General features: G+C 40.5%; 3 protein-coding genes and 1 long non-coding RNA gene across 5 annotated transcripts; 3 read left to right on the top strand and 1 right to left on the bottom strand.

Annotated features, from left to right (window-relative positions):
• The first annotated feature begins 471 nt into the window (after nucleotides 1–471).
• LOC138130367 (T-box transcription factor T-like) lies at nucleotides 472–8,232 on the top strand. Of its 2 annotated transcripts, XM_069046813.1 has the most exons (5): nucleotides 472–630; nucleotides 803–855; nucleotides 6,461–6,634; nucleotides 6,924–7,624; nucleotides 7,675–8,232. In XM_069046813.1, exons 3-5 carry the CDS (start codon nucleotides 6,474–6,476, stop codon nucleotides 8,169–8,171), a joined length of 1,359 nt encoding a protein of 452 aa, XP_068902914.1. In that variant the 5' UTR covers nucleotides 472–630; nucleotides 803–855; nucleotides 6,461–6,473; the 3' UTR covers nucleotides 8,172–8,232. The 2 variants fall into 2 exon arrangements, with proteins under 2 accessions (XP_068902914.1, XP_068902913.1); XM_069046812.1 differs by having other exon boundaries at nucleotides 607–855.
• Nucleotides 8,233–9,333: 1,101 nt separating this feature from the next.
• Nucleotides 9,334–10,289, top strand: LOC138130368 (uncharacterized). The gene is made up of 4 exons (XM_069046814.1): nucleotides 9,334–9,517; nucleotides 9,564–9,751; nucleotides 9,804–9,926; nucleotides 9,977–10,289. The coding sequence occupies exons 1-4, from the start codon at nucleotides 9,399–9,401 to the stop codon at nucleotides 10,219–10,221; spliced, it is 675 nt and encodes a 224-aa protein (XP_068902915.1). The 5' UTR covers nucleotides 9,334–9,398; the 3' UTR covers nucleotides 10,222–10,289.
• On the bottom strand, nucleotides 10,285–14,340 carry LOC138130366 (adenylate cyclase type 8-like). Its single transcript, XM_069046810.1, has 13 exons — nucleotides 14,163–14,340; nucleotides 13,917–14,114; nucleotides 13,503–13,868; nucleotides 13,025–13,453; nucleotides 12,610–12,896; nucleotides 12,320–12,563; nucleotides 12,058–12,273; nucleotides 11,920–12,014; nucleotides 11,416–11,871; nucleotides 11,137–11,368; nucleotides 10,971–11,091; nucleotides 10,546–10,925; nucleotides 10,285–10,497 (listed from the first exon to the last, which is right to left on the bottom strand). The coding sequence occupies exons 1-13, from the start codon at nucleotides 14,208–14,210 to the stop codon at nucleotides 10,285–10,287; spliced, it is 3,285 nt and encodes a 1,094-aa protein (XP_068902911.1). The 5' UTR covers nucleotides 14,211–14,340.
• LOC138130370 (uncharacterized) lies at nucleotides 14,255–18,560 on the top strand. Its single transcript, XR_011159584.1, has 3 exons — nucleotides 14,255–14,381; nucleotides 18,030–18,475; nucleotides 18,523–18,560. It is a non-coding gene; the product is annotated as an uncharacterized lncRNA (long non-coding RNA).
• Nucleotides 18,561–18,620: the final 60 nt, after the last annotated feature.

The following is an 18,620-nucleotide window of genomic DNA, read 5'->3' as shown; positions in this document are numbered from 1 at the left end:
TTAAATATTCATCATAAAAAAATATTACGTTCAGAATTCTTAAATCAACTATTTTCTTTTTTTCTTAAACTGAAGAGTTTTTAAACGGACAGTTTTTTAGCTTTTAAAATTTTTGTTACGCATTTTTTGGGCCTTTAAGTCTGCACAATTTGCTTATTTGTTTCGCAAATAATTAAAATCATTTTTATCGCAGATCCACATTTCGAGGCAAAATTACTCAGACACTTTTCCAAAAACGTACAAATTCATAATTCCAAGTTTTTGGGATGTCCGGTCGAACCGCTGTTCGAAACGCGATCCTTTTGCTTATCCAGGAAAAGACCTTTGCACGGGCGACATTCGGCGCGAAAATTTCCGAAATTGCGAGACCCCCGCGGTGACGTTGCAAGTGTGGGTAGCGTGGAGGAGAAAATGCGTGTCGACGGTGTCGTCCCATGATTCTACCGACAAATAATTACCTCAGTACCTGAATCAGCAGAGCGCGCTAAGAACCACCTCGTACCTGTCCGGTCCGTCAAACCCGAGCCAATGGAGAGTCCGGTGGGTGTGGTCTGAGAGACTTCATCTTGTCGATGGCACAGACCGAAAGTTTTAGTGATGTTGGCGATAATATGTTAAGATCTCTAAAATGTAAGAAGTACTTATCGATTTGGTGTGAAATAATGACAAATAATATATAATAAACGTTTAATTTACAAAATACCAACCTGTGTGTTTATCAAATAAGCATATGGTGTATGATTGACATTTTAAATAGCTAAATGTATCAATTAATTACGTTAATTTTTTTATTAAATCCAAGTGAATATTGATCGACTGGTGGAGCTTCGGCGGCATTCATGACGGCTGAGAGAGGTGAGTTGTTGCTTTTTATCGGAGAGTTCGACGCCGCGTCAGGCGCTCAACTCCGCTCGAACTCGCGAAAATTCAAACCATCGATGATGTCTTCGGCGTTGTGCGACGGCAGGATCGCTCTTGCGTCCACCGTCGCTGCGCTTTTTTCCCAATCAACCCGAATGAAATGTGCAAATAGAAAGACCTCCGGAACGTTTTCCAAAGACGACGAGGCTTTCTAGGTCGTGTCACAAGACGCCGTAAACTTATTGTAATTAAATTTAGTGGTCGTTAGTTAAGACAAGAATGTTTGTTTGGAGAGACGATTTTGGAGGGCTTCAAAATTTTATTGCTGGCGTGAAATGTGAAGAAAAGCGTTTTTCCGCTGGATAATTTCCTCTTTCCTCTTTCTTTCGTCGATTTTTAAAACTTCATTTTCTACTTCTTCTTCTCTGATCCACAATTAAAATGCTCTTGCTCTCCACATACCATTTCTCTTGTTTACATTTTCCACTTTCGTTTCGAAATTTTTTCTGTTTTTGTTTCATGATCTCTTGTCCTTTTCCGCAACATAGCTAATATTTAACTTCTATTGACAAGATTGACAAAAAAAATTTCGACAAAGGTCACGAGTAAATAACAAATAAGTTAGTGCAGAATTTGAGAACAATTAAAAAGAAAAAATATTTTCTTTGATTTGGCATGTCCAAAATTTCTGTCTCTGTGTGTTCAAAATGGCGGACTCGAGTGTAAAAAAGTAATAAAAACCAGAAAAAGAAGTGTGCGTTTGTTTTGTAAATGTGCCAAGGATTTCTCTCGTTTCTTCTTTGAATAATCTTACATTTCTATCTATAAATTTTTCCAAAATTAATTTTCACTAAATTTAATGGGCCGTATCACGACACTCTTATTAAATTTAATCATGACTCTAATTACCTTGGTGACGAATTCATCTCTTTCTGGCAGGTTATAATTGCATAAATCTATATCGTTTTATGTTTACTTTAATTACGACTCTAGTTAACGGCAACTTTAATAACTGTGCCGTGATACGCCCCGATGTCTTTATACAATTTTCAAAAAGAATCAGGCACAGTGTCAGTTTTATTTTGTCTGGAGAGATAAAAAGCGAGTGACTTTGAAGGTTTTGTAGATATTTTAACCTGTGATAGAACCCCACAAAAGGTAACGATTGAGCCAATGATGCCTTATTCAAAGTTTTTCAAAAAAAGTTTGGGAGCCACTGAATTTTATGGAAAAATGGGTCAAAAATAAATCATAGTAGACTTTTTTTGTTGTCATTTAATTCAAAATTAGTTTATTTTGACAAGGACATCAATCTTAACCTCAATTTACACCACAAATGTCTTTCACCAACCTGGAAAAAACTGATATACTTAGGCGCGGTTTCTGGAACGGTCCGATAACTTAACGGCCGGTTAAATCAAGCGTTGCTATAGAAACGCTATAAAGTGACCAATCACATTACATGATTTTTGTATTTATCGGAGAGTTAACTAACTGGCCAAATAAAATGTTTCCAAAAACCGGGCCTTAGTCTTCGATCTATGGCGAACATTCAGAGCTAGGCTAGCACGGCAAATCTACGGTGACAAGTTGCCTCAAAGGATACTTCGCAATGCACGAACCTTTGTAAACGTTGTACAGCATCTTCGCGATTTCGGGCGTTTCGAAATGAATAAGCGTAGGTAATCTTCACCGCCAATGAAAAGATCGCATTTTAGTTGCAGAAGAAGACATTCCTTAAGAAATTCAAGAGCGTCACTTCTAGTAGTAATTTTAATTAACGTGTGGGTTGGGATCATCACCTCGTAGATCCCTATGTTTTACCTCCGCCTCAATACGTTCAAAACGCCGCTCAGGAAATTCGTGAAAACAGACATTCTGCATCGAGTTCGGCTTTCTTGGACACGTCGTACTACTGGAGCTTGCATTGAAAATGAAAACGATGATACTCACAATTACAGTCCTTTCACTTTGTTGTTTTCTGAATAAGTTGCAGGCACTATTTTAACTGTAACGATAAGAACCAAACATAACCTCGAATGACAGAAAAGCTTGACATTTTAAGCTAGTGTGACACGATACGAAATTTCACAGAAAATTCTGTAAAAATGACAAAGACAGACTATGATGCTGATCGTTCATTGGTCCTGATCGAGGGTCTCTCTCATTTTGTAACAAATTTTCTACAAAATTTAGCATCCGTCAAACAGCCTTTAGATTGGTCATTCGTCAAAACTGCCCGCTAAATTTGAAATTTTTCAGCGTTTCCCAGACAAAGTGATTCCTATGATTTTCTTGTAAACCATTAACATTTGCATAAGGTAAATTTGCTTATTTTGCCTTCTTTTAACACGTACTACCTCAGGTTAAAATATCTGAACAACCTTCAAAATCAGACTGTATGTCCGAGAGCAAAAACAATTGCAAGAAATTGATGTGCTAATTGTGTTTTAGATTTTAACAAATTTTGTTTTATCATATCTGTACATACAGATATATTTATACAGAACAATATTCAAAAATTTTCGCAGATTTTGTTTTAATTTTTTTTTGTAGATTATGTTCTATTTCTGTTTATGCAGCAGTTTTTTCTATTAATTTTTAAATGACATTGGTGCAATTGACTGTAAACCATGAAACAATAAAATTAATCGATAATACATATACCTAATACACATCAAAAAGGTGACAATTTTATTAAAAACAAAGAAGAAAACTGAAAAAAGAAGGAAGTGAATGTACATACAACAGTAGGTACTATTATGTATTATGATCTGGCCCACCACATTTTCAGTAACACGGCATTCAGGCCGGATTCATTTCTATTCTAATATTATTTCCCTCCATCACACGGCGGCACGGCAATTTTGCCGGAGTACATACACTATTACGGATATTACTATCAAGTAATACTGCAGTGCTAATCAACATAATTACCGACGTCTCACTTCCACATTTTGACTTTGTTGTGTTTTATTATGTTCTGTGTCAATGTTAAGGAACTTCCTCACGATATGACGTGAGTATAATAATATACCTTTTTGAATTTCAACTACCAATGTGTTCCCTAAATCCAGAATTTTTAAATTTTTAAAAAGAGATTGCGGTACTATTCCCGTTGCTGATATTATAAGTGGTAGGTAAAATCGATTTTTTTTCTAAAAACCAAAGATTTCTCATAGTAACGGAGAGTTCTAAATATTTAAATTTACTTATTATTATTATTATTTATTAGTCACGAGTTCCACCGACTCAGCAATTAATTGGCATTGAATTTCGTCATTACATATTTCTATTAGATAAAAAAGTGGCACGGCATTGAGGGCGTGCTAATAATAATAACAATAATAATAAATACATATATCTATTATCATCATTGTTATTAGATCCACTGTAATTATCAAAAGGAGTAAGTTCTTTTTTGCAGGAAATTAGAAATTTGAATTCTTTGAGAATGTTCAGATTTTAAATCATTAAATTTTTGTATTCTGTTGTTAGTTGTTTATTTAATGTGAAGATAATATTCTATTTATTACCTACTTCATTTTTCTTTCACCTGTTCAATTACTGGAATAGAATACAAACTGAAAAAAAAAGAAAACTCTCTTTTTGTCTTTTTACTTGCAAAAAGGAAGTTAATTTCTATACCGGTGAAGAACATCAGCAAAAAATATTTGACTGTATGTATCATATTTGTTAATATTGTTATTTATAAACTTATACTTACTTAAATAATTATATTTACCTTTTTTAAACTTTAAACATTTTAAATTAACTCAAATAACAAAAATTTCAATTTTCATTTCCGTTTTTTTTTCATTATTTTTAGTACAGACGCTGCGTATTTGTTTTAAAACTGGTTCATTGACCATTCCATTTCCTGTTGTTCTTTTGTTATTTACAGCGATTTTTAATCTCAACACAAAATGGACCAAAAAGAAAGAAAAAAAGAAAAGAAAAGAATCAGCAGAAATATTTGCTGCGTTGTAGTTCCCCAAATATGTATTTTTAAAAATTATTATCACCACTATTAGGTACAATTTCTTTGGCAGTTACATTATAAAATGCATCCACGTTGTTTTGACATAATGGGAGCCCACGGAAATTTTGCATTTAATTTGGTAGTAAAGCTGTCTGTTGAATTACGTTATGTTTTCTAAGTTTGAGGTTATAAATAGCGTCAATGTCTAGTTCTAGTGCATTGTTGTCACTTTTACTAGTTTGGAATAGAAGAATACTCAGACATCGCGGAAAATTCAGCAACATCTTATGTTCATTTTGATAGGTCCGCATGTCAGGCACTTTAGTGACGGAAATCAAACAGTGTGTCCAATGTTAAAAAAATAAATCATGGCCTCCCATTATGCCAAGTCAAGGTGAACTGTGTTTAGTTTGAAAATTTTCTATCATAAAAGTGTGACGTATATAGAATCAGATTTCCAATTCCTGCAAATTTTTAAATGTCAGATTTACCTACACTAGAGCAGAAAGGACGAGAAATAAACAAAACTGTTACAAGAAATTAAACAAGAAGTAAAATTTTTAAACCGACTGTTGATACACCGAAAGCCACTCCAAGACGTAAAAGCGGTATTGCCTGGATGACATAAAGCATTTGTTCTTGCGAGCGGACGGTGCGCCACGGCTGACCCACGAACTAGTCGGATCACTTTACAATTTAATCGCAGCCGGCCCAAACTGTCATAAAAACCCGTTAAAATGTTCTTTGTTTGATAACATGTCATAATCGACAGCCCATCATCAATATTCGTACCTACGCGCCTAACTGCTTTATCAAACAGGAAGTCCTAATTGATATTCATCAAAAATTTTGCTCGTCAAACATTTGCAAAAACCATAAAGTCGGAATTAAATAATTTGTAGGACATTAACAAACACATTAAACATTTGCGGATGGTTACTTGAGCGAGTGCAAAGCGATAAAAATGTCCGAGCTTGACATTTCGATTGTGCGGATGCGGATAAGAAAATGTGGTTAATGATAATTCATCCCACGTGAATGAAGCGAAGAACAGATAGATATTGGGAGAAAGAATTAATGTGGAGGGAAAATTTCAGGTGTGACGTCAGTGGTTAGCACGATTATGCGACAGTACTGACAGTACTGCAAACAATTAGGAATGTAATCGATCAGCCGGGTTAGCTCCACAAATACTTGTGTCTAATCGTCATATGTGAAGTACCAGGCACGGTAGCATCCCAATGTGGAGACTTTATAACAGTCACGCACTGTAATATGTACACTGCACATTAGTGGAGTCCGTTCCGTTCATTACAAATGCAGAAGATATCTCAGCTTTAACGATATTTGTCGAACGTCACACCGAAAACAAACACGAATTTTATGCCTTTCGGACCGCACACCGGTCGATCGTTCCAATCAAAGTCAACACTTTTATTATGTGGCCAATATTGATATTCTGCTTTCTAAATACGTCGTTCCGCGATGAATTTATAAATAATTATCGATGAACGAGCAAACAGCGATGGCCTCATCGCCGTGTGGCGAAACGGTTCGCCCCCCGACGAGCGCTCCTTCTGTTGGAGATTCCGAGCGTTGAACATTTTTCCTTTGCAGACTAGCGGACGAAATGGCTCAACACATCCTCTCGGCGGTCGAATCCGAGATCACTTCCGGCAAAAGCAAGGGAGACCCCACCGAACGGGACCTCGTCGTCACTCTGGACGAGAGGGACCTTTGGCTGCGCTTCGAGTGCCTCACCAACGAGATGATCGTCACCAAAAATGGCCGGTGAGTGCGGAAGTAATGCCGAATAACAAATTTTTACCAACACTCTCGGTGTTATTGTTGGGTCATTAACAAGCAAACAACAACCTGAAATCTAATAATGTCGTGTTAATTATTACCAACACTCGGCCTTAAAGCTCGTAACACTAATTTGATTGCTCAAAAAATTATATAACGTTTAATCTCGACACGTTACTGTTTGTCTACCGAGTGTCCCAACAAAATCCGGCCTTTCACCCGTCGATCGACGCTGATCACGTTAGTGACCACCTGACGCTGACTTCATTTTCAGACGCATGTTCCCCGTCGTCAAGGTCACAGCCGCCGGTCTGGACCCCAAGGCCATGTATACCGTCCTGCTGGAGTTCGTCCAGATCGACCCCCACCGCTGGAAGTACGTGAACGGCGAGTGGGTCCCCGGGGGCAAAGCGGAAGTGCCGCCCTCCAACCCCATCTACATCCACCCCGAGTCCCCGAATTTCGGGGCGCACTGGATGAAAGAGTCCATCTCTTTCGCCAAGGTGAAGCTGACCAACAAGTCGAACGGCAACGGCCAGATCATGCTCAACTCGCTGCACAAGTACGAGCCGAGGGTGCACCTGGTGCGCGTGGGCACCGAGCCCAGGAGGGTGCTCACGTTTCCCTTCCCGGAGACGCAGTTCATCGCCGTCACCGCCTACCAGAACGAGGAGGTGACGGCGCTCAAGATCAAGTACAACCCTTTCGCGAAGGCGTTCTTGGACGCGAAGGAGCGCCCGGACAGCATCTACCAGAGGGAGTACTCCCCCACGTACGGACAACAGCAGAGTCAGTACTCGCAGTACAGCTCGTGGTTTCTCCCCCACCAGCCCATCTACCCTTCGGTGACGGCGACGGTGCAGTTGTCCACGTGCGACAGGTTGCCGGCGAGGAGCGCACTGAAAAACAACAGAGCGTCGCCGTATCCTGCCTTGCAGAGGTCCAAATCCGCGTCAGTGTCGCCCCCACCTCACAGTAAGCAGGCAACCAACAATACACTTCCGATTTTAATCGCTCGTTTGCAGTGTACAACCCCCCGGAGCACATCCAGCAAGCCACCTACACTGCCGCCGGCCCCACCTACACCACGTGGTCGAGCGTCCAGCCGCAGACCCCCACCACCATCATGAGCCCCACCATTAATTGCTGGTCCCTGACGTCCAGTCCGCCGCCCCCGTACCAGATCTCGGCGCAGCCCACCCCCAACCAGTCCCCAAGTCACCAGATCTACCAACCTGTGACCAACTTGACCAACCTGTCCTACCCCAGCTACTACAACCAGGACGTGTCGTGCACTCACTACCAGAATCCCGAATATATCTCGGTGGTCAACGCGGAGAGTCCTTATCCTCAGATAGGATCAGAACGCGCCACTCCCGTCGGCTACCACCAAAACGAAGTGGGCGGTGTTATCGAAAAAGTAGGGGAATATGACGCGGGGACTCCCCAGAACCAGCCGGAATCGCCCGAGTCTAGTTCGAGCACGCCTCGACACGACTGGGTGGCCCAAAATCATTTATGAATCACACTGTATAATTGTAAATAGTTGAGAGAATAAACGATAGAAGCAGCGGTCGTTTGAATTTGGCGCGTTTGGTAATTCAGCAACCTTTACCCACAACAAGTCGAAAACACGAAAATAAAGCTTCGGCACATGAAAATCATAACAAATCAAATAATTTAAACACGCTGAAGAGTGAAATTTAATTAAAAAACTCATCATAATTAAGTACATCTGTAATATTACAAGAAAACGAGTGAATAGCCGTAGGATGTTTGAATTTGGCGCCGTTGGCAGTCTAGCAACCCACATGTGACAACAAACCAAAAAGATGAAAATGAAGCTTTTCTTGCGAAAATTACAAAAAAAAAAATGTTATGGTGTTATGGTTATGGTTAAATCATGTAAAAATAGTGGAATGCGGTAGTAATGACGCGACGGGAGAACGAGTGCAGCGTAAAGTCCATCAAAAACATTTGGACTGTCAAAATCAAAATTGCAGTTGTTAGGTTGGTTAAATCACTAGTTATTTTCATATAATCTATGATTTTTAATTTTTCAAACTATTCATTGTCAAATAAATTGCAAAATTATTTAAGTGTATTTTGTAAAAAGGTAAAAATGGAAAGTTCAGAACGAACTAGGGTAGTTCTATGGGCGCGAGAGAAGAGGGCCATAAGAAATTATTATGAGGAACAAACAAAAAAAGTGATAATAACGGGAAGAAATTACAAATTTGTGCCAAAACCGCTCCAGTATTGTTAACTAAGAATTGGTGTTCGTTCTTGTGATTCACAAATCAAAATTTTGGAGAGATAAGTGTTAATCAAGTGTTAAATAATTTTCTTCTGAATAAATGAAATAGATTAGTTTATTTTGGATGATTTTGATTGTTTAATTTGTTACCTGTTTTAAGTTTGTCGTGTGTTTTTTATAAATTTTATTACATTGCTCTAATTCATTCAGTTGCTGCATTTCACTTCAAGTAATGAATGATTCAAAACATTTTTAGTTCAATGGTTAAAAATGAAAACATAACCTAAATATATTTTGTAACTAGATTTTGATGTCGGTACACTCTAGCGAAATTTTTTTATATCCAAGTACAGTCAAAACAAGAATTTTATTTTTATTATAATATATTTGAATTTGGCGCGTTTGGTAGCCTAGCAACCGTGTCTGACAACACGGTCACCATAGTGAAGTTTGTTTTGAAAATTTGCAAATAACACATTGGTAGCGTGCGAAATGGAGAAACTCAAACAATTTATCTCTCGAATTGTCCACAAAAGACTTTCGACGGGCAAATCTGCACCAGAAGAGTCCAAATATGACCACATCGTGACCATCGAAGAGATCGAGGGGCGGTAAGTTTTCCAATTTGCGCACAAACGAAACTAACTCCTTCCACAGCACTGAGATCACTCGCACCTCCCCCAAAACAGACAAAAAGAAGAAGCAACGCAAATTCGGGTTGATTGTAGATTTTTTGTTTTGTGCTCTGGTTACTCTCCTGTGGATCACCGCTTTTTCGTTCTTTGTCCGGTTCAGTGTCGCTTCTCAAACGGAGAAAATCAACGCCCACGAGTACTTCTATTTCAGTTAAGTCCCAAAGTTTTCTTAATTACATAAATATATTGATTACTTTGTTAGGCTACTTTATTGTGGTGGTGATAGTGAGCGTCACCGGGATCCACTTCGAGTCGCTGATCTTGAAGGGCTTCGACCGGTTCACACCGAAGGTGGCCGTGGTCGTCAGGAAAAGTCAAGGACGAAGTAAAATTCGCAACCGGTCGACTTAAATCGTCTAATTAGTTTGTAATTAGGACCTTACATCCTGAGACTGAGAGTAGCGGACGACCCTGACAAAGAATTCATCGAGACGGAACTCGACGAGACTAAACTGACCTACAACGACGTCTTGGAGATCGGTTGCAAGGAGCTGGGACTGGAGAAGGATGATATCGTGAGATTGAGAAAGGTTCCGGAGACGAAAATTCGCAACGACGATGACATCAAGAGATTCCGCCGCTTGGAATATCTCGAGGTCATCACCAAAGAATCCGCTTAACGTTAAATATTGTTCTGTTAGCATTTCTTGTATTTCACACTAGCGTAGTAAACAGTTAAGCAACTAAACCTTGTAACTGTGACTTATAAATTTTTTGCGGTTCTGCGCGATGGCGTACACCATGGCTCCCAAGCTCTTGTAGTTGCTGAAGTTGCGCTGACAGCTGCGCACCTTCTTCAGCTTCTTCCCCAGCACGAAGTAAGTCTCCATCAGACCCTTGCCTTTCACCTTGACCAGCCCCCTCAGCCGGACCTCGTAGCCGTGACGCACCAACACCTGAAGACAAACGACTGATTTACATTTTATTATTTATCGAAAACCAACCTGAGCTGTCTCTTTGGGGACCTGGATCTGCCCCGTGAGGCCGGTCGAGTCCATCCTCGAGGCCTCGTTGACGGTGTCCCCCCAAACGTCAAAAATCGGTTTCTTGGCCCCGATCACGCCGCACACCAAGTTCCCGAAGGCCACCCCCACTCGCAGGTCGAAGTGGTTGAACGAGTCCTTGTTGATCTCGTCGAGGCGCTCCCGCAAGGCCATGGCGAAATCGATGAGGCTGCAGAGGTGGACGGGGGAGTCGCGGGTCAGAGGGTCGGGTTTCGTGGGGTTGAGCCCCGAGACGGCCATGTAGGTCGCGGTGGGGCTCACCATCTTGATCTTCTCGATCGAGACGAAACGCTCGTCGTCGAGGAGGTCGTCGAAGTCCGCTGCAACAGGCAGGTGGAGTCGGAGCGAGGTGCAGGGCTACTCACCGATTATCTCGTTGAGGAGTCTGAGACACTCGATGCCCTTGTCTTCAGTGTAGAACTTGGAGAAGTTGGGGATGGTGGCGAAGAGGACGCCGACGGAGTCGCGGGACTGGGAGAACAGCTCCTGCGAGACAGTGCAGAAATGAGTCAGATCGACGGCAGTTTTTACCTCGTTCTTGTAGTCGCGGCTCAGGAAGTGTCTCGCGACGTGCTCAGGAAGAACGTTGATCAGGAGTTGCATGTTGGTGTGTCTGGTCGCTTGCATGCTCTTCAGCTCGAGTTCGGCTTTCTGCATCCACAAGAAGTACAAACGCGAGGTCACCTCCACGAGTCTTGCGTGGTAGCTAATGATGAGGAAAAACGCGATCAAAACCACGGCAAGTTGGACGGTCAAGCCGACACTGCAAAGAAAAAAGAGACTCTCGCGGAGTTGACACCTCGCACGTACTCATCTGCGTAATCGGTGGAGTCACTGCAATTTGTTTCGTTGTAGGGCGGAAAAAACCTGTCCTTGTACACGACATTTACAAGAACTGCGTACACAGTCAGCAGCAGAAGTGTCAAAAGCACCTTGACCAGATAATTCATTCTCAGAGCTGTGGCCAGTGCTGCCAGAAATATTATCCAAGCAAAAAGAACATACTCGGGGTGGTCACTCTCGACACACTCTTGAACTTCCTTCTTGTCCATTTCTTGCACAACAAACCCTGAAATACTAGCAAGTGCCATTATTATCACCACGCCAGCTACGCCAGCTGTCCTGCGCCTCCTGCTCTTCCTCCAATCTCTGGAAAACCTCTGGATGCAAGTGGGAAAACTCTTACACTTTTCCCCCACGACGAAGAGTGTTACTAAAGCCAAGACGAGCGTAGTAACTGCCAGAATGATTATCGATGCTTGACACCTGCAACCAGAAGGGTAAGTTGGTGATGTAGGTGGAGCGGAGACGTACAGTGTCACGACGGTTAGGTGACAAGCCGACGCCAAGAGCCACAAGATGAAGCAGCACACCATGTTGGACCCGTACATGTCGATTTTCTTGCGATACTGAAGAAAGAGTTAGTGATCCGGCTCGAGGGACCGTACATACCTGCTCCTCCATATCCTCGTCCAAGAATTTCAGCGTGAGCAAGTTTAAGAACCAGTTTTGCTGCTGCAAGTGCTGTTCCATCTCCTCGTCGATGTTGTCCACACACCTGGGGCTGGCAATGGCCGATTCGGTCCTCGAAACTTCGTATTTTCCTTTAGTTTTGGTCATGCAGACGACGCCCTCGTCGTTTAAGGTCTCGGAGAAGCTTCTCTGCAACTGTCCCCCACGTTAACTACATTCACGGGTACTCTTCTTTTCTTACGTTCTTGAACGGTATTTCCGGAATCCAGCCCAGAGTGATTGAGTGTTTCTTCGGGGGCGGCGTCGAAATCGGTTCCTGTTGCTCATCTTCCAAGCAATTCATGTACAGTGGTTCCTCTTCCTTCACCAGGTATGTCTGAACGTGGAGTTTACGCAGGAAGGCGTCTCGTTGGTCGCCGCGTCCCGGTTCCACCGCGTATTGCTTGCTGAGGCATCGGTAGGTGGCTTCCGAAATGTGGACTCGACTAAAAATCAACTAAGATTAAGAAAAAATTGTGTTGAGGTCTGTACCCTGCCACGCCGCTGGACTCCATCCGATTGGCGATTCTCACGTCATGTGACCAAATGTCAAACTGCCATTTTCTCAAGCCCAACACTCCGCACAGGACCGACCCCGAGTGGATCCCGATTCTCATGTCTAGATTCACTTGGGTCTTGCGTTTCGTCTCTTTGATCACTCGAATCATATTCAAACCCATTTCTACGGCGCAGTTGGCGTGGTCTGTACGCGGGGTTGGCAACCCTGACACGCAGTAGTAACAGTCCCCCAGCAACTTAATCCTCAAGCAGTGATTCGCCTACAATTGGAAACATCATGGGCCACTCAGTATATACAAAAACTGTCAAAATCGAACCAACTAATCAACAACTTGACAGTTGTTGCCAACTTTTCGACATTTGACAGTTTCGACTGACATTTACGTACTGTAGCCAGCTTGTCGAACCTGGCGAAGAGGTTGTTCAAGTTCTTGACCAACTCTTGAGCGCTGCACTTGCTCGCCCATTGCGTAAACCCCTTGATGTCCGCAAACAAGATGCTGACGTTGTTGTATTTGTGGATGTAGATCTTGTGGAACTGGTGGGGTATGGTGGAGCCGCGACGCTCTTCAGTCTCAATGTCGTAGATCATTTCTTTGGCCACAAAATCCGGAAGAATCGAGAAGATCAGTTGTTCCTGCTTGCTGTTTTCTTTCTGGGTCTTGCAGCGGTTGTCCAAGAAGCGCAGAGTCTCCAAGAACAACTTCCGCTGGCTCTTATCCGTCAAGAATTTAATGTAGACTCCGGCGACGTTGACAGTGAAGAAGAAGATGGCGTCCGAGAGGAATAGAGACGTGTCGGAGGTGGTGCTCGCGTCCTGGAAGTACAACAGTGAGGACGGAAGCATCGCAGAGATTCGGGTTTACTGTTGGTTGGATTCTCAAGTAAGTTAGGCTGAGGTGGATGACCAAAGAAGCGAATCCCGCCGACAAAGACCATAACAAAGAGAGGGGAAAGATGGTGTACGGGACAAAAACGGTGGTGAGGCTTTGCCACACCGAGTACCAAACCAAGTCTTCTGGTAAGACTTCGAAGGCGTCGACTGCGCCGTGGGTCACCAAGATGAACCAAGAGCACAAGGCGGCGTAACTCAGATTCCTGTTTTTCAAGCCGCAACAGCAGATGATGATAACTACCAGATTTACCAACATACAGAAAACACCTATTCCTAAGGAGAGCCAACCGTTCATATCGGAGGGAGTTGGGTACAACGACTTCACCATAAGTGGAATCTGCAACACTAGAGTTGGCAATACATCAAGACTTACTTGATCTCCCACCTGGAATAAAATGTCTCCCAGGATGATCAGAACCAGAGCGACTCTTCTCTGCTCGTGGGAGTACCTGAGGTAGACCCCTTCCAAGTGCTTGGAACAAAATTTATTCGTCCACCGGTTCAAGCTCACCCCTTTGTAGACACGCGTAGCGCTCATGCAGTCATTGCAGTCGAAGTACTCCAACGAGTCCTGTTGCGTGTCCTAGAAATGGAAGACAGTGACAAGGAAACTGAAATTTGTGGTTCTTACCGTAGCCATGTTTGGATTCTCCACTACTGGTTGTTGGTCTGATTTCATTTACCAATATAGAATTTAATTAAAAGTACAAATTATCTAAAGCTTTCGATATGAGGGAATTTATCTATAGCATATGGTCACTCTTGGAGGTCACAACAGCATTATTCAGTCGCATGGAATTGTGCTTGATAAGTTGATAAGTTTTGCAGTTCTAAGTAAATAAGCGGACAGGTAAGCGAAAAGATTTTTTCATCTCCCAGATTTTTAGTTAACTGAATTAATAAGTCGTCTCGCAACTCAAAAACATTCACGTTGTTTTGAGGCCTTGGAAATTTTGCATTTAATTTGGCAGTAAATTTGGGGTGTATTCTGTAACTGCTCCGCTAAATTTTAAAGGCCGTTAAATTAAGTTGTCATAGCAATGACCAATCAGGGGTTGAAATTTTAAAAGACGCTAAAATTTTAACACCCCTTTAAAAATTACAGAATACGCCCCATAATAGCCGTCTATTGAATTTGGTTATGTTTTTATAAGTTTGAGATTATAAATAGCGTAAATGTCTAGTGCATTGTGGTCAGTTTTACTAGTTTGCAATAAAAGGATACTCAGACAAAGAAGAAAATTCCGCAACATGTTATGTTCATTTTGATATTGTGACGGAAATCAAATAGTGTGTCCAACGTTAAAAAAAATCATGGCCTCCCATTATGCCAAAACAACGTGAACGGGGTTTAGTTTTGGATTTAGGATACGCAGTTTATTCTACACTAAACTCCGTTCGCTCTAAAAATGGATACAAGTTGTAAATTAATTTAGATAATCTCTCTAAACCTGCTGCACTGGTGCCAGATTATGTTTTCTGCATAAACTTTGTGTCCTTGCATTCTATAAAAAAGCATCTATTTACGTTTCGTTTATTTGATCCATTTATGAATTCGTTTGTATTGGGTGATTCAAAATGGTTGTGGATAAATACAGAGTGGCTACAAAAATTGGAGTAACTTTACTTCATATTTCCAAGAGATGTCGCTGTTTTTACAAAAAAATTAAGGTAACTAGATCAACACACTACGTATAGAGGTACCGCCATCAGTGATTTTTTATGTCTGTCCTTGTCGCACAACGTAATTTGACAAAAACTAGTGTCATTATTCTGCTGCGTATTTAATAATCCTCGTTCACGATTCATCTAACTTATTATTTCGTTACAGTTTTCGTTTGTGTTTAAGTATTGTCATTTATTTCTTTATTCTCGTTACATCTTTTAACTTGGTTCAGTTACTTGCGTTAATTTTAATACTTTAACATGGTCAGTAACAAGTGTTGTGTTAGCGGCTGTTCAAGTTCTAGAAGAAATGGATTTAAATTGTTTTATGTTCGAAACGGTAAGACACCCGTTACATATACTTATATACAGTAACAAGCTACGAGTATTTAATATTAGGAGTCAAAAACAGAGTACGGAGGGAACAGTGGCTAAAAAAATTGAGACTCACTACAAATCTGCTGTGTAAGTATCTACATAATAAAGTAAAGATTTAGTTTTTCTTATGTTAGGTGATATAGGTAAGTGGCTACAGGATACTTAATATTATTTTCATTTGCAGAAACGTTTTAGTAAAGATAATTTCTTTTGAGCTGAAGATTTGCAGCGATTGAAACCTGAAGTTTTCCCTCATCTGTTACTGTAACCTATGAACATAGGTATATTTAATATAGGTATTTTTGTGTCCACTGATAGTTTAAACAGCTACCTATACCTATAACTTTTTTTATTATAATAGTTACATTATTAATATATTTTATAAAACACAAAAAAGTCAAAATGCAGAGGCGAGACGCCGGTAATTATGTTGATAAGCACTGCACTATTACTTGATAGTATTATCCGTAATAGGGTATGTACTCCGGCAAAATTGCCGTGCCGCCGGGTGGAGGTGGGAAACGAATAAATATTTTATTAACAATAATTATGTACTGTTTCAATACCTAAACTGTTTTCCTTGATTTTAGTTGCTGTAGATCATCTTGCAACTGAATTTGTTCCCTAACTAAACCCTAATCCCGAAACTCCCTTTAACCAAAACTACCCTTTTACGAATCTTCTGAGAAATATTAATTGTGGTCAAAATGTGACAGTAAAAGTATGGGAATGAGAAGAGCAGTTCAAAATATATTTTGATATTGTATTTTTAAACGATTAAAAATTTGGTAACTTGTTTGGGTTTTATTAGTGGTTTTGTAAATTTTAATTAAAAAAAATATCTGCAACCAGTAAAACATTTCAGTTAAAAATTTTTGATTAATAATGGGCGACATAACCCAACAAATTTTTGACATTGTAGTAATGCCATTATTTCATTAAAAAAATCCCCAAAACTATTGTCTTCCTTATTTCACTTATGAAATTTGCATTTGATATCTTTATCTTACAATCCACTCTCGCGAGGAATGGAATGGCGGTACCTCTATACGTAGTGTGTTGATCTAGTACCTTAAAAAAAATTGCGGATCGAAAATAGCTATTTGTGCAATAAGTTAGGAAATGTAATTTTTTTCCGTATTAGGCATGGGATTTTTGATCGAGACGTTAGTCGAGATCAAAAACATGCCGTGTAAATAACTATTTTTGTTCGACACTGTCAGAATTTGAGAATTTTCTCCTGTGTGAACAGATTTTGATAAACTTGACAACCTGTCAAAACGAAACGTCAAGCTAATTGTAAAGATTTTCAAAGATTTGGAGCCTTTGGGGGGGGCTCGTCGAACAAAAAAACGTTGTATTCAACTTGTTTCTTGTTCTTGTGTAATTTGGGCTTTTTTTTGGCACTCGTGGACTCGTTTCACTCGAGTTTTAAACTGGCCCACTCATGCCAAAAAAAGCCCAAATTACACACAAACTCGTTAAATAAACTACTATTATAGTCTGACATAACAAAAAAATTCGTACGTTTTACACGATTTTATCATATATTCAAACGATGAAAAAACATTTTTGGTGAGTCTCGTAAAAATGCTGTTTAACCTGCACATGTTTGGTCTCAAAGATATCCAAATAGGCCTACGTTTTTGTCTAACGTTGATTTCATTCAGTATTTCTTTGTATAACCTTACATAGGGAACAAAATGTCATTTTGACTTTTAAATGAAACTACTTTGAACTTTTAGTATGTTGTGTTGCATAACATTAAATTTTCGTGGGAACTCTATGGTGAATAACCCTGTATAGATCAATTCAGTCAATTGGTTTGTCAGTGTTGAACAGTATTAGAACATTGATTAAATTCTCTCAATTGGTCTTATAAAATAATCGATTTTTCAAAATGTCTTCCATATTCTTTGTCCAATCAAGCCCAATTTTTGTGCCAATCTTAAAATTGAAGTGTTTCAAAAGTGACAAGGTGCGGTATAGAGAGACATGTTTTCGAATTAGATCTTTGACACTTGGGAAATAGTAAGGTGGCAAACGATCTTCGAAAGTGTCGATTTTTTCTTCGCGGAATTTGAGGTATGTACTAGATTTTTGTACACCAATATATCTTTGAAGAAGCTGCCACTGTCTTGGAGTATTTCTTTGAAAGCGGTTCCTTTCGTCATGCATTTTATGAAGCGAATCTTGATCTATAAGTTGTGATAGTTGCCCAGAAAACCGTTGACTTCATTTAGAAGAAACATTTTGAAAGACAAAAATTCGTAATTACTTGTTTGGAACTTATTTTTTGAATTCACGCAAAGCCATTTGGGAATTTTGCTGATGAAGAGCTGCATGTAGTTGTTTCACCAGTGGGAGAAAATTGTGAACTCCCCATTACAAATTTTCAATCGATAAGATTTTATCGACATCTAAACAATATTTTTCCAATTCTTCTTTTAACCAGTCGTGGTAGTGACCAAGGGGAGAATAGAAGCAATGTTAACGAAAATCTTCATTCGTGCTGGAGAAAATTACTTGAAGGACGTTTCAAATCGATTGGAAATATTGTTTCGCCGTAAAATTGATCAATCTGGACTAAATTGGAACCTTTTGGTCACACTTGAACATTAGTATCAGTATCACAATACAGGACCCAAAGCGAGAACCACAAACAAGAGAAACTTCTCCTATTAGGTGTGTCTCGCAAAATTTGGTACCAGACGGTACTGACTCTCTTGGAGTGTTGCCGGATTTCGTTGCCAAAGAGATGATGAGAGACATCGAGAGAGAGGAGCGCGGGGAAGTCTTCCAGCCGCACCAGTTCCACAAGATCTACATCCATCGCTACGAGAACGTCAGCATGGAGTACTACGAGTACTGTTCGCAGGCATCAAGGGATTCACAGGACAGGTAAGCGTATTTCGAGGGTTTTGACGCAAATCTAACCACCGGAGTAGCTTTGGCCAGCCAGTGCAGCCCCCAAGAGCTCGTCAGGATCTTAAACGTACTCTTTGCCAGATTCGACAAGCTCGCAGCGGTAAATCCCTCCAAGATA

This window comes from Tenebrio molitor, chromosome 5, assembly GCF_963966145.1.
Source record: "Tenebrio molitor chromosome 5, icTenMoli1.1, whole genome shotgun sequence".
Classification (NCBI taxonomy): Eukaryota; Metazoa; Arthropoda; class Insecta; order Coleoptera; family Tenebrionidae; genus Tenebrio; species Tenebrio molitor.
The sequence above is the reverse complement of the archived record's forward strand: the minus strand, read 5'-3'. Positions and strand labels throughout refer to the sequence as shown.

Bases quoted from the DNA above. Each gene is read 5' to 3' on its own strand.
- LOC138130367 (XM_069046813.1), top strand. From the start codon at position 6,474: ATGGCTCAACACATCCTCTCGGCGGTCGAATCCGAGATCACTTCCGGC. The intron at 6,635-6,923 runs GTGAGTGCGGAA...CTTCATTTTCAG, and splicing joins ATCGTCACCAAAAATGGCCG to ACGCATGTTCCCCGTCGTCA. The intron at 7,625-7,674 runs GTAAGCAGGCAA...GCTCGTTTGCAG, and splicing joins AGTGTCGCCCCCACCTCACA to TGTACAACCCCCCGGAGCAC.
- LOC138130368 (XM_069046814.1), top strand. From the start codon at position 9,399: ATGGAGAAACTCAAACAATTTATCTCTCGAATTGTCCACAAAAGACTT. The intron at 9,752-9,803 runs GTTAAGTCCCAA...TTACTTTGTTAG, and splicing joins CCACGAGTACTTCTATTTCA to GCTACTTTATTGTGGTGGTG. The intron at 9,927-9,976 runs GTAAAATTCGCA...GTTTGTAATTAG, and splicing joins CAGGAAAAGTCAAGGACGAA to GACCTTACATCCTGAGACTG.
- LOC138130366 (XM_069046810.1), bottom strand. From the start codon at position 14,210: ATGAAATCAGACCAACAACCAGTAGTGGAGAATCCAAACATGGCTACG. The intron at 14,115-14,162 runs GTAAGAACCACA...TTCCATTTCTAG, and splicing joins AGAATCCAAACATGGCTACG to GACACGCAACAGGACTCGTT. The intron at 11,092-11,136 runs GTAAAAACTGCC...ACTGTCTCGCAG, and splicing joins GCCGCGACTACAAGAACGAG to GAGCTGTTCTCCCAGTCCCG.